Source organism: Sphaeramia orbicularis, chromosome 24, assembly GCF_902148855.1.
Source record: "Sphaeramia orbicularis chromosome 24, fSphaOr1.1, whole genome shotgun sequence".
NCBI lineage: Eukaryota > Metazoa > Chordata > Actinopteri > Kurtiformes > Apogonidae > Sphaeramia > Sphaeramia orbicularis.
The window spans coordinates 47,354,483-47,368,066 of NC_043979.1; the positions used below are offsets into that span (position 1 = coordinate 47,354,483).

Sequence of the window (13,584 nt, forward strand, 5' to 3'; positions counted from 1 at the left end):
AAATAATGACAACATGTTCTCTATGATTTAGAGTAAAAAACAAATAAAATTGCATAATGAAAATGTTTACATCTATAAACTAGCCTTTAAAAAATGTGAATAATGTGAACAACCTGAAATTTCTTAAGAAAAATATGATGACTGAATAATTGAATTGAACAAATGAACGATTATTTGTAAATGGGTATTATTATATTTGTGTATATAGGAATAAGGATGTGTGTTGTTGTTGTTGTTGTTGTTGTTGTTGTTGTTGTTGTTGTTGTTGTTGTTGTTGTTGTTGTTGTTGTTGTTGTTGTTGTTGTTGTTGTTGTTGTTGTTGTTGTTGTTGTTGTTGTTGTTGTTCTTCTTCTTCTTCTTCTTCTTCTTCTTCTTCTTCTTCTTCTTCTTCTTCTTCTTCTTCTTCTTCTTCTTATTATTATTATTATTATTATTATTATTATTATTATTATTACTTTCATCATCATCATCATCATTATTATTATTATTATTATTATTATTATTATTATTATAATTATTATCATTATTATTATTATTATTATATTGATATTCATATAAAATTATAATTGCTACTATTTATATAGAGATCATAAGGAATAGAGATTGGGGGTAGGAGTATATAAGATTTTACTTCTTCCTACTCCTTTTCAAGCATGTTTAATTTTATTTATTTTTATTTCATTTATTTTATTTTTTTCTCTTTTGTTAACTTATCAACCTTTTCATGTATCATTACTGATATTTCGTTGGTTGGTTCTGTTTTGATTTCACTGTCTACGTGTTCGAAATAAAGATTTAAAATCAAATCAAATGAAAAATTAGTGCAAAAAAAAACCAGCAATAAAATTTTTTAAAAAGGGAAAAAAAGGAAAATTATCTTGTTCCTCCACTGGAAAAGTACATAAACTGTTGATATAGTTTATAACACGTTAGCTGGAATGTTATCCAGATAGTGTTAAGTATTCTCTTAACACTGGATTTACTTAAGTCCGCACCTTTTTTTTTCAGAAACTGTATAAAATATGCTCAACTTTTCCATTTATTCAGATAAATTGGACATTCTGGTTGCTCATGCTGTTACATAAAACATATAATAAATGTCTATAATAAGACGGGGCAAATGGATTAGTTTATTTAAAAACAATTGATGTGTGGTTTGTCTGATAGTCTGTGAAATGCTTTATAAACTGCTGCAATAAAAATTAATTGTGTAACTTAATTGCTATTTCATAACTGCAACCTAAATTATGATTAATATTAGACTGTTCTACAATAAATTCCAACCGTTTATGGATTTTTTTGAGACAATGTAATTCCCTTCCCTTTGTTCTGTTTAATTAATATTAAATATATATATATTTTTAATTAATTTATTATTTTTTTCTTATGTTTATGTCATCAGTTCAATTATTTCAAACAGTCTGTCTTAGTATTCTTTTCATTGCATTGTTTGTCGGGTTTCATTGTTATTTGTTCTTCAAAATATGCAAATCTAAACCTAATGCTGTAAACAAACATGGTTAATGTTGACATCAGTGTGCCCTGGTATATGTATGTACCTTTGATTCTCTGGTATACACTTAAAAAATAAAAATATGACACAGAACATTAGACTGTGACTATTATATATTGCCGATTGTTGTTTGTTATGTTCTGTGTGATAAAAGGATAAATAATAAAAACTAAGTGTCAAAAATAAATAAATAAATGTCAAAACCTTAAAAAAAAAAAACATGTTGTATGTATAGAAGCCCTCTTTGTTAACACTAAGCAACATTGTATGATTGTCGTGTGCCAAGTGAAAACTCTAATAAAAACTTGAATTATAAAAAGAAAAATAATAATAATCATAATTAGTGTGATTTTACCAATATTTTACCTCAGTTTATCATTTTCACATGTACATTATAATGTACAGATCACCGTGGATCTACAAATACACAAAACATTTAACAACAGACAGAATATTGGTACAATTACACTTAATTCGCTTTCATTTTCTTCATATTTGTTCATATTATTTATATTTTTTGTTACAGGATAGTTTGTAAATGTAAATATTTTCATTGTCATTTTATTTTTTTCACACTAAAACCAAAAGACAAATATGGAGTTGTCATTATTTTCCGGTTATTATGACAGTAATACTAAACTAAAATCATGTTGACACCACTGATTGTGTCTGTTTTTGCGCTGATGGGCCAGACTAGACCCTTTGGCGGCCCGGTTCTGGCCCACGGGCTGTACGTTGGACACCCTTTGGTTTGTAAGATGAGCCACAGCACGTTGAAGCCAGACTGTCATTAGTCCATAATACAAATCCTTGACTGTGTTAAGAAGCCTGGTGTCATGCTGTGTGTTAGTAACGGTGGCGTGGAGCTGAGCACGTGTTCAACTGGGACTTGAATGTTGTGGGAAAAAAAAACACTGCTTCTCAGTCAGAGTCGATCCAACGTTCAGGCCTAAAGTCTGGGTTTGAGTCGAAACCAGGACGAGGAATCCGACCATCGTCCGCAGAACATGAGTAGAAGAAAGAAACTAAAGCAGGGATGTCAAACTCATTATGTTTCAGGTTCCACATTCAGGCCAAAAAGGGGTTAGACCAATAAAATAATAACAAATTAAACCATAAATAATGACAACTCCTAATTGAACTGTTGTTTCAGTGCAAAAAATAACATTAAATTATGAGAATATTTACATTTACAAACTATACTTTCACAAAAATGATGTGAATAATGCAAAAAAAATGAAATTTTGTAAGAAAAATAAGTGCAGTTTTAGCAATATTACGCCTCATTGTATCAGTTTATCTATATTATAGATTGGATCTACAAAAACACAGAACATTAACAGTAACAGGCAGAACATTGTTTTATTGTCTTTCCTGTTTTATTATGTGTTTGATCAGTGTTATGTATGTGCAAAACAAATCAATAAATCAATAAAATTTTAATAAGAGATCATATTGTTGTGAATGTGGAACCTGAACTAAAACAACTTTGACTGTTCATATTTTCAGTGTAATTTTTGTACTGATGGGCTGGAGTGGAACCTCTGCCGGGCCGGTTTTGGCCCACAGCCCACATGTTTGACACCCATGAAGTGTTAAATGAGCCAGATGTCAGAACCAGAACATCTTTATGTTTGTAGGTAAAATTTCATCACTTGTGCTTTAGTCAGTTTGAGGTCATTCAGCACTAAATGTAGATCAATTTAAAACATTTTAAACTAGAAGTACTCAGAGAGTGCAGACCTCCACCAAGGCAGATCAGTGCCCCCCCCCCAAATCACCACCACAATTTAATCATTTGTCCCTTGTGCCAGTATCAACATTTCCTGAAATTTTCATCCAAATCTGTCCATAACTTTTTGAGTTATCTTGCACACGGACAGACAAACAGACAGACAAACCAGCGCCAGCAAAAACAGAACCTCCTTGGCGGAGGTAAGAAAGTAAAAGGCCTAGAGGACACATGAAATTGATTAGTTGGGTTTTGAACTGAGAAACTGCTTTATACATTTTTTTTTTTTCATCCACAACATTTGTGTTTTCTGCGTGAGGTTTGGTAGGACTGATGAAAAACACCAGTTTAGAGCAGGGGTGTCCAAGTTACTTTAGTTCAGGGGCCACACACCAAAAATAAGAACCTAGAAATAATGTCAACTCTGAACCTTTCTCTGTGTTTTAGAGTGAAAAAAAGACAATATGAGAGTGTTTACATCTACAAACTATCCTTTAAAAATATGAATAACATGAACAACCTGAAATTTATTGAGAAAAATAAGCGCAATTTTACCAATATTCTGCCTCAGTTTATCATTTACACATGTATTTTATAATTTACAGATCACAGTGGATCTACAAAACATTTAATAACGGGCAGAATATTGGTATAATTACACCTGTTTTAGTCCCAAAAAAATTATGAATAACTTAATATCTTATAAATTATCACAATATTTACATTTACAAACTATAATTTCATAAAGAGATGGGAATAACCTGAAAAAACTGAAATTTCTTTAGTAAAATAAGTGCAACTCTAACAATATTTTGCCTCATCTTATCATTTACACATGTGTATTACACACAATGTTACACAAACATTTAATAACAGGCAGAATATTTGGTATAATTACACCTGTTTTAGTCCCCCAAAAAAGTTTGAATAACTTAATATCTTATAAATTATGAAAATATTTACATTTACAAGCTATAATTTCACAAAAGATGTGAATAACCTGAAAAAACTGACATTTCTATAGAAAAATAAGTGCAATTTTAACAACATTCTGCCTCAGCTTATCATTTATGCATGTGTATTACAACTTACAGATTTAATAATAGGCAGAATATTAGTAAAATTACACTTAAGACATGTCATGTTGTTCATATTTGTTCATATTATTCATATGTTTTGGGAAAGGATAGTTTGTCAAAAGACACATTTTCATGTAATGGAAAATAAAACTAGAAAAATGTGCAGTTGTCATTATTTATAGGTTATTCTGTTCTTATTTGACTGGTTCTGATCCACTTTAAATCACACTGGTCTGAATGTGGAACCTGAACTAAAATGACTGTTAATATCTTCAGTGTAATTTTTGACACTGAAGGGCCAGACTGGAGGCTTAGGCGGGCCGGTTCTGGGCCGCGGGCCTTATGTTTGACACCCCTGGTTTGGAGTCTGAGCAGGAGGACAGGTCTTGGTTAGGATGGTGCATGTTTCTGTGGTGTACTGTCTCTCAGAGGGTTGAATTATGGACCAACGTACGTGTCGTTCCTACTCCTTGCCTTGCTTTGCCTTCCCCTCGTTTGTAGATGGGGTGGACGGTGATGTCGTAGGTGGTCATGGGCTGCAGGCGCTTCATGACGGTGGAGCTGAGCGTCGCCGGGATCTTCAGCGCCACCTCTTTACCGCCGCCGGCCGGGACGTACTTCAGCCGGTAGTTGAGCACTTTGCCCGGAGCTGGCGTCCATGTGACTTTCATGGTTCGCTCAGTCTCGTCCGAGACCGTCAGCTGTTTAGCGGCGGCGGACGCTGAAAGAAAACCAAAAAAAAAAAACCCCCACAATGAATAGACGGTATACGGAGCAAACGATCAGGATTAAAACCAGACGACAAAAACCACATCTGACATATTTATAATCTACAAACTGGAAAATACACTCAGGTCTAGAACTAACAGACTCAGGAACAGCTTCTACCCATAATGCACCTGCCCACCTGGTGACTAAATAATAATAACATCACCCTGAAATACTCGCCCTTCAGCGCCCACCCACAGAGGTCCCTTTAACCAACAAAATCTGCACAGTGGGGTAGTAATGTCAAAAAAGATGTTCATACTTTTTTTTTTTTAAACTTTTTTTTTTACTTTTTTTTTGCATTTTATCAAATTCAGCTGTAAAAAAATACCAAATACTCAGTAACTGTCATATTTTAACCCTTTAAATTCCATGTTTGTAATGTAAATAAACTCTATTTTTTGGTGCAAAAAAAAAAAAAAAGTAGTCTTTTTTTTTCTGTACACTACATAAAAATTGGAGTAGTTTTTTTTTTTTCTTCAGTTTGGCATATGTCAGTGATTAACCCCAACACTGGTTAATACACATTATTATTTGTTGTACTAGGTCATTGGGTTTGAGTTAAATACTACTTGATGTGTTAACCCTCTGGTATCCACAGAGGTCATTTAAACACCAAAAGTACATAATCTGCACAAAGAGGGTAGTAATGTCACATTTTTTTTCATACTTTTGTTTTTTTGTTTGTTTGTTTGTTTGTTTGTTTTACGTTTTTGCGCATTTCATCAAATTCAGCTGTAAAAAAAAAAAAAAAAAAAAAAAAAACTCAATAAATGTCATATTTAACCCTTTAAATTCCATGTTTGTAATGTAAATGAACCACATTTTTTGGTGCAAAAAACCGAAAAAATTTAGTTTTTTTTTTCAGGACACTACATATAAATTGAAGGGTTTTTTTCCATTCTGGCATATGTCAGTGATTAACACCAACATTGATTAATATACATTATTATTCATTGTGCTAGGTCATGGGTTTGAGATAAATATTACCTGATGTGTTCTTTGGTATCCGTTAATCACCAAAAGCGCATAATATGCACAGTGGGGTAGTAATGTTAAAATCTTTTTCATACACTTTGTTTTTTACTTTTTACGTTTTATTTCATTTCATCAACTTGAACCATAAACAAAAATACTAAATACTCAATAATAATATTGAGTAATGAATATTTTTAACCCCTTTGTTTAGTTTTTTCAATATACTATGTAAAAATTGGATTAGTTATGTTTTTATTTTTTCCATCCTGGAAACACTGGTTAATATCCTTTATTATTTTTGGTTCTGGGTCAAATGTTAAATGCTAAATGTGTCAGTGTGAATTTTGTACTCACTTGGTAGAAGGGTGTTAGTGGAGGGATTTAACATTGTTTATAATGGGATGATTTTAGTGAATGGATCAGAATTTTAAAAATCATGCAAAGAGCAAACAACTTAACTAAATTCGGACCTAAAACAAATTGTGAAAAATAATCAAACCTTTAATAACATGAGGTTTAAAGTATGAATAATATGCTCACCTGGATACCAGAGGGTTAATCTTATCTTATACACCTATTTTTTTCTTGTTTTAAACATTGTATATATCCTTTATATATTTCTTTTCTCTATAGTATAGAGTTGGCCTTTTGTGAATTTCATAATTTTCAGTGTATATTTCTGTGATATTTTTTTATCTTTTTTTTTTTTTTTTTTTTTATCTAGCACTTTAAGAATCTGCTGCTAAACTGACCATTGTTCCTGTAACAGTGACAATAAAAATCTATTCTATTCTATTCTATTTCACTCATAAGCTAAGAATAGCTGCACTTTACATGATTTTATTTTCATTTATTTTTAGCCACTGATAACAGGTTTTATTTCAGCCCAAATCACCAGCGGTTCAGTAAAAGACTTTAGTCAGTCCTTTAATTCTCTTTTTCACCTTCCACGTGTTCATGCAGAACATTCATTTGTCCATTTCCTAATCACTGCTTCATTAATTCTTCTTCCAGGTCTCCTCCTACTCCCTGACTCAGTGCTTTTCCTGCTGATCTCTATGAATTCATAACTGGATTAAAGCATACATGTTGAGTAACGGCGCCGACCTGGAGCCAAAACTAATTGGTTTTGAATTAGGCTTTAACCCAGAGGTGATCAGTTGGAGGAAATGCTAACCACATTTTCCTCTACCCCCCGCATGGCCTATAAAACCAAATTTACTGATTCGTCCGATTCTGTTAGCGATTAAACAAACTTTGCAGGCGTAATATGCATAGTTAATGATCCCCTGAGCAGTTTTGAGACCGTTTGATTTCACTCTGGAGGGTTTTTATTGGTGGAAAAAAAGCACGGCAGCCAACTTTTCAATGTGTTGATTGATCTGAACAAACCGTTTTCTGTTGAAACGATGCACTGAGGAACAATATGTACTGGACTGACGCCCCGAGGCTTAACGATCCAATGAATCACAGGCAACTTAGACACTTAGACACTTTGACACTTAGACCGTCCCCTTCAAATGGAAAAGGTTTCGTTTATTCAGATTTAAATCGACTGAATATGAAACCACTGGAAGTCTGGTGGAAGTTTATAAAGGTATGAAGGTGTGTTGAAGAGCACAGACTCAACAGATCAATGACTTCATGAAGTTCATTAAGGTTGGTTTGATTTTAATATATGAGTCTTGGGTGTTCAACATGTGGCTCCAGGGCCACATCTGGCTCTGGGGTCCTGTTCAGATGGCTCAATAATATCCTTTTTTTTTTTTTTTTTTTTCAAATACATTTTGCTATTTTTCTCACAACCATAAAGTCATTGTTAAGTAGTTTTACTCCAAATGAATAAAACAAAAAACAAAAAAACAGAATAGTAGTAAAAGTAGTTGACTACTATAACTACAACTACTATTACTAGGCCTGTACACGTACCGAACTGAACTGTTTCAGTACACACCTGTTCGGTTCGGTCCACAGCTGTACCGAAACAGCACAGTATGATGAGAAAAAGAAAAAGGAACGAAAGACGTCGTTCGATGCGGCACTTTAAAGCCACACAAGTTTCACATGGACTTAATAAAGGAGCACACATTGACCCGAAATATGAAATAGCAGCTGATATAAGGTTTAAAAAAAAAAACAACAAATATGATGTGAACCTGGAAGGAAGAGACTGCAGACCCTCCACCATCAGTCCAGTCCGGTTTGGATCAGTTCAGGTTCAGGTAAAGGCACCAACGAGGAAAGAGACGTTAATAAGACGGACGTTGTTTGGCCCCAAGGAACTTCGGTAGTTCTAAAACACTGACACTAGCTCTGTCTGTCTGCCTGTGTGTCTGTCTGTCTGTGTGTCTGTCTGTCTGTCTGTCTATCACACACGCTGTATGATAGAGGAATAAATAGAACATTGAAAGTATGTAAAGTTTCACTTTCGTTTCACGACAGCGTTCGTTACGTTAGTTATGGACTGCACCCCCAGGTATATAACTGCACCCCCACCCCCCACCCCCCGGCTCCGACAAAGAAAATAATAAAATCCCCCGTGCACACAGGCACACACAAATACACACAGTGTCCTAAACAGTTTGTTCTCTGTCCTAAAATAAATAATTTGGTTCATTGTGTTGTCAGTGTTTCTCTTCAGTTTGTTTGAACAGAATACCAGTTTGTCCTCTTGTTAATGTTGCACTTCATGTGGAATTTTTCTGTTATTTTTCTGCAGAATGTGAACAGACAGAACTGTGATTAGATTTTTCTTGTTTGTTCGAAACTACCTTTCAGGGAAAAATGCAATACTAATGTTAAAAATACATTAAGTAATATTAATAATTTATTTTATTTTCTATTTGATTTGTAGCAGCAGAATTATATTATTCCTGTTTTTCTATATTCTATTGTCTCCAAAAATTGGGGGAATAATGTTAAAAAATTCATAAATGCATTAATAGACATTTTGAGGGGTTTTCTTTCTTCCCGTACTGAACCAAAAAAAACCGAACCATGGCTTTGAAAACCGAAAACGTACCAAACCAAAAATTTTGTGTACCATTACAGGCCTAACTATTACTCATAACCATATGATCATTTTTACACGACAGTGTTTTAAACACTTATTCATTCCTTTGATTATCATATTGATAATATTTGTCTAGTACATATTGTATACATTTGTTGTTGTAATTGTGCTTTAATATAATAGAGTGTTTAAAAGCTATGTACATTTATATTACACACATAAAGTCTAATGAACAGTGCAATACTTACCCCACCTCAGTGCAATAGTCAGCAGCCATGCACCTTTTCTTTTTTAACCCACAAAGACCCAAACATCCACTGATGAACAAAAGCATCTACTATTCTAAACTGTTGATGCATTAATCCTATTAATCCATGTCAGTAATTGGTGTAAAATACAGTTCTTCATCTTTTCATGGTCATCAGATATGACCCATTTGGACCTTCAGAGGCTCCGTAGTTACCATGGAAACACAGTCATCTTCTACAACATTGATTCACCAGTAAAACCCATGGAGTTGGATCAATGACAGTGGATGGACACACTGGGTTTATTTTCAGCTAATGCTATATTTTACTGAAAAAGTCACCTTTCCTTTAGTTTTTCTCTGTTTTGATACAATAACGTTTGACTTTACTCTGAACTTTTATGAACGTCTACATGATCAGTCAATTAAACACAGGAAAACAGATGATTTTCACTGGACAAAATGCAAAATTCAGAGGATAATATTATAATAAATGGTGATAAATCACTGAGGAAAGGTTAAATAGAGAGAAAAAATCATTTGGGAACTGACACAAAAGTCACAATGGGTCCTTATGGGTTAATCCTACCTTATATATATCCTCTATTGTCTGTATATATCCTATAGTGTCTGTATATATCCTATATTGTCTGTATATATCCTATATTGTCTGTATATATCCTCTATTGTCTGTATATATCCTGTATTGTCTGTATATATCCTATATTGTCTGTATATATCCTCTATTGTCTGTATATATCCTATAGTGTCTGTATATATCCTATATTGTCTGTATATATCCTATATTGTCTGTATATATCCTCTATTGTCTGTATATATCCTATATTGTCTGTATATATCCTATATTGTCTGTATATATCCTATAGTGTCTGTATATATCCTATATTGTCTGTATATATCCTATATCGTCTGTATATATCCTCTATTGTCTGTATATATCCTTATGTGTTGTACATGTTTCTTATCCTTAGAGTTTTGTATATTTCAGTACTCTTTGTAGTACTTTAGTAGTATATGTATATCTAATATTTATTCTTGTAGCTTTTGTACACTGCTTATATTTTTCAGTATTTTGTGTGATATTTTTTATTCAGTCCTTTTTTTTCACTAATAGTTTTTGCTGCTAAATGAATTTTCATTGTTCCTGTCACAGTATTTATGTAAATTAGTCAAATGCATATATGTATTTAGAGTGTTTTTTGACTCAGGCAATATGGTTTGTTTACATTCCAACCATGGCATTTAAAGGGTTTAAAAAAAGGACAGTTATTGAGTATTTGGTAATTTTGTTTGTGGCTCAGGTCGATGAAATAGAAAAAAATGTAAAAAGTTAAAAACAAACTCTATGAAGAACATTTTGACATTACTGCGGTGCTGTGCAGATTATGTGGTTTTGGTGGTAAAAGAACCTCTATGTGTGCGAAGGTTAAATATGTTGAAAATAAGTTCCTAAAAAGACCTAATAAAGTGTTTTATCCTTCCTGATGTTGACACTAATTTTGTCACCTACAGTGTTTTGCTCAGAGACGTTGTGGACACAAACACTGGGACGGTTTAAGTATTTACGCCCTTCATCTCTTTGAGCTCATTCAGAGTGTTTGATTCTCACCGTCAGTGGTTTCCTGTCCGGTCAGGGCGTCGCTGTCTTTGTAACCGTAGGCGGCGACGACAGAAACCTGGTAAAGCGTCTCGGGGCTCAGACCGTCCAACACCGTGTCCGTCTGGTGTCCAGGGACGCTTTTCTCGCCGGACTCGTCGGAAAACAGAGACTTCCATCGAACTTGGTACATCTTGACGTTTCCTGGAGCCGCTGTCCAGGACACGGCGAAGCTGGAGTCGGTTACATCTCTGGTGACCAGGTCTCTAGGAGGACCCACCTCTGAAAACAACGGGAGATACGATCACAAGGACATGTATGAGTTTATGTTAGGAGTTAACCCTTTAACCCCTGACGTGTCAGCGGTGAGCGTTCTAAATGGAGGATTTATTTAAATATTCATGTAAATTCAACCGTTTGCTCAATAGTTAAATTTCAAATCGTGCTGATACAATACACCTTGTTCTTTCCATAGACATTTGAGCATGCTCAGTTGACCCCCCACCACCACCTGTGGAATAGGGGGTAAAACACAGAGCAGTGAGTGAGACCGACTCACTATAAAAACAGGCGGTTTGGACTTTTTTATACCATTTTCCTTATGGTTTTGGTTCTTACTGTTTGCAGTGTTGTGGTGATTGTCCTTTTTTCTTTTTATTGTGTTTTTGCAGAGTTTTGACTGTGGAGCTGCTTTTTGGAGTTTAACCAAATATGACCCATTTGTACGTTCAGAGGCTCCGTAGTTACCGTGGAAACACTGACATCTTCACTGTCACTGATTCACCAGTAAAACCCATGGAGTTGGATCAATGACAGTGGATGAAAACACTGGGGTTATGTTCAGTTAATGAGAGATTTTGCTGGAAAAGTCACTTTTTCTTCAGTTTTCTCTGTTTCTGATATGATAACTTTCAACATAATCTGCGCCTCTATGAACATCTACACGAGAATACCTGATTTTCACTGAAAAATTGCAAAATACAGAGTATAATATTATAATAAATGATGATAAATCACTTAGGAAAGGTTAAATAGAGAGAAAAATTCATTTGGGAACTGCCATAAAAGTAATACTGGGCATTTAGGGGTTAATTAAAACCCATGTAGACAAGTCAACAAATCGTATGGAAAGATGAACATCAGTAATGTGGAGTTAAAAGCTGGTGAGGAAGCATGACCCAGTTTGACGAGGCTCACTGATGTCATTTTAATCATTTTCAGACCTGATTCTATTTGTAGATTAATTCACGGCTGCTGTTTGTCTGTGCAGTGGATTTTATTTTTTTAAGCAAATGACTATAAAACCACAATATCAAGTGAGACGAAATGACAAAAGAAGACAAAAATGCAAGCTTAATATAACTTGAACACCTCTTTCGGTTGTTAATGTTCAGTTAAAGCTTTAAAGTCAACCCCAGCAGTGGAATTTGACATTTTACACATGTAAAATCCATGGATCTTATTTGTCATTAGTCGCTTTTCCATTGGACATCTGTGCAAAACGTTCCCGATATTTACTAAATGTCAAAAAAACAGAAGTGCATAATGTTGGTTTTTCCATTAAATCACAAATGCGATGATTTGTTTATTTATTATTGCGAGATGACACAAGAAGTCATTCCATAAACATGAACGTAAATATGGTGTTGATTTACAGATATATTCATTATTATTATATTTTACCCCTCTATCTCCAACTAAATTATAAAATGATGTGGTTTCCTGGTGTGTCCACACATACCTACGTTTCTTCATCTTCTGCGCTTGTTGTAACGTCCGTCAAAATCCATTTTTTTAATTCACCTGACTCTAGTTGCGAAAAAGGTCTTTCCATTACAGTTTTGTGATATACCATTTGCGCTACACCTGAAAAACCACCTCTTGCCAGCGCAAAAACTTTTAATCGAAAAATGAGACTTTTGGCGAAATTGTCATTTCTCCATTAGATAAGTTTTTACACACAAGTTATATTTGCGCAATTTGAGGGTCAAAGGAAAAGCGACTAGAGTGAACATATTAGACACACTTTAAACTTCGTTTTTTCACAATTTTGTATTTGTTCAGAATTCTTAAATTGTTTATTTTTGCATGATTTAAAAAATTCTGAAACCATCCACTAAAATCAGAAGTCACTTTTCCATCGGACGTCTGCACAAAACTTAACCAATATTTCCTAAACGGCGAAAAAACAAGTGCGTAAAGTCGGTTTTTCCATTAAATCATAAATGCGATGATTTGTTTATTTATTATGGTGAGATGACACGAGAAGTCGTTCCATAAACATGGTGATGAACATAAATATGGTGTTGATTTACAGATATATTCATTATTATAATATATTTCCCCTCTATCTCCTAACAAATAAAAAAATGATCGGGTTTCCTGGTGTGTCCACAGATACCAACACATGTTTCTTCGTCTTCTTCGCTTCCGTCAACATCCAGTTTTTTTTATTCACTTGACTCTAGTTGCAAAAAAAGGACTTTCCATTGCAGTTTTACGTGATATACCATTTGCGCTACGCCCAAAAAAAATCACCTCTTGCCAGCACAAAAACCTTCAATTGAAAAATAAGACTTTTGGCGAAATTGACATTTCTCCATTAGGTTAATTTTTATGCACAAGTTATATTTGCG

The 13,584-nt window shown here is 34.0% G+C and overlaps 1 protein-coding gene across 1 annotated transcript in view; it reads right to left on the minus strand.

The window, feature by feature from the left end:
• The window catches only part of LOC115414888 (collagen alpha-1(XII) chain-like), a 131,951-nt gene that overhangs the window by 47,978 nt on the left and 70,389 nt on the right, over positions 1–13,584 (minus strand). Inside the window, 2 exon segments of the mRNA XM_030128249.1 lie at positions 4,779–5,045; positions 10,961–11,230. Of these exon segments, the coding sequence (XP_029984109.1) occupies positions 4,779–5,045; positions 10,961–11,230 (537 nt within the window).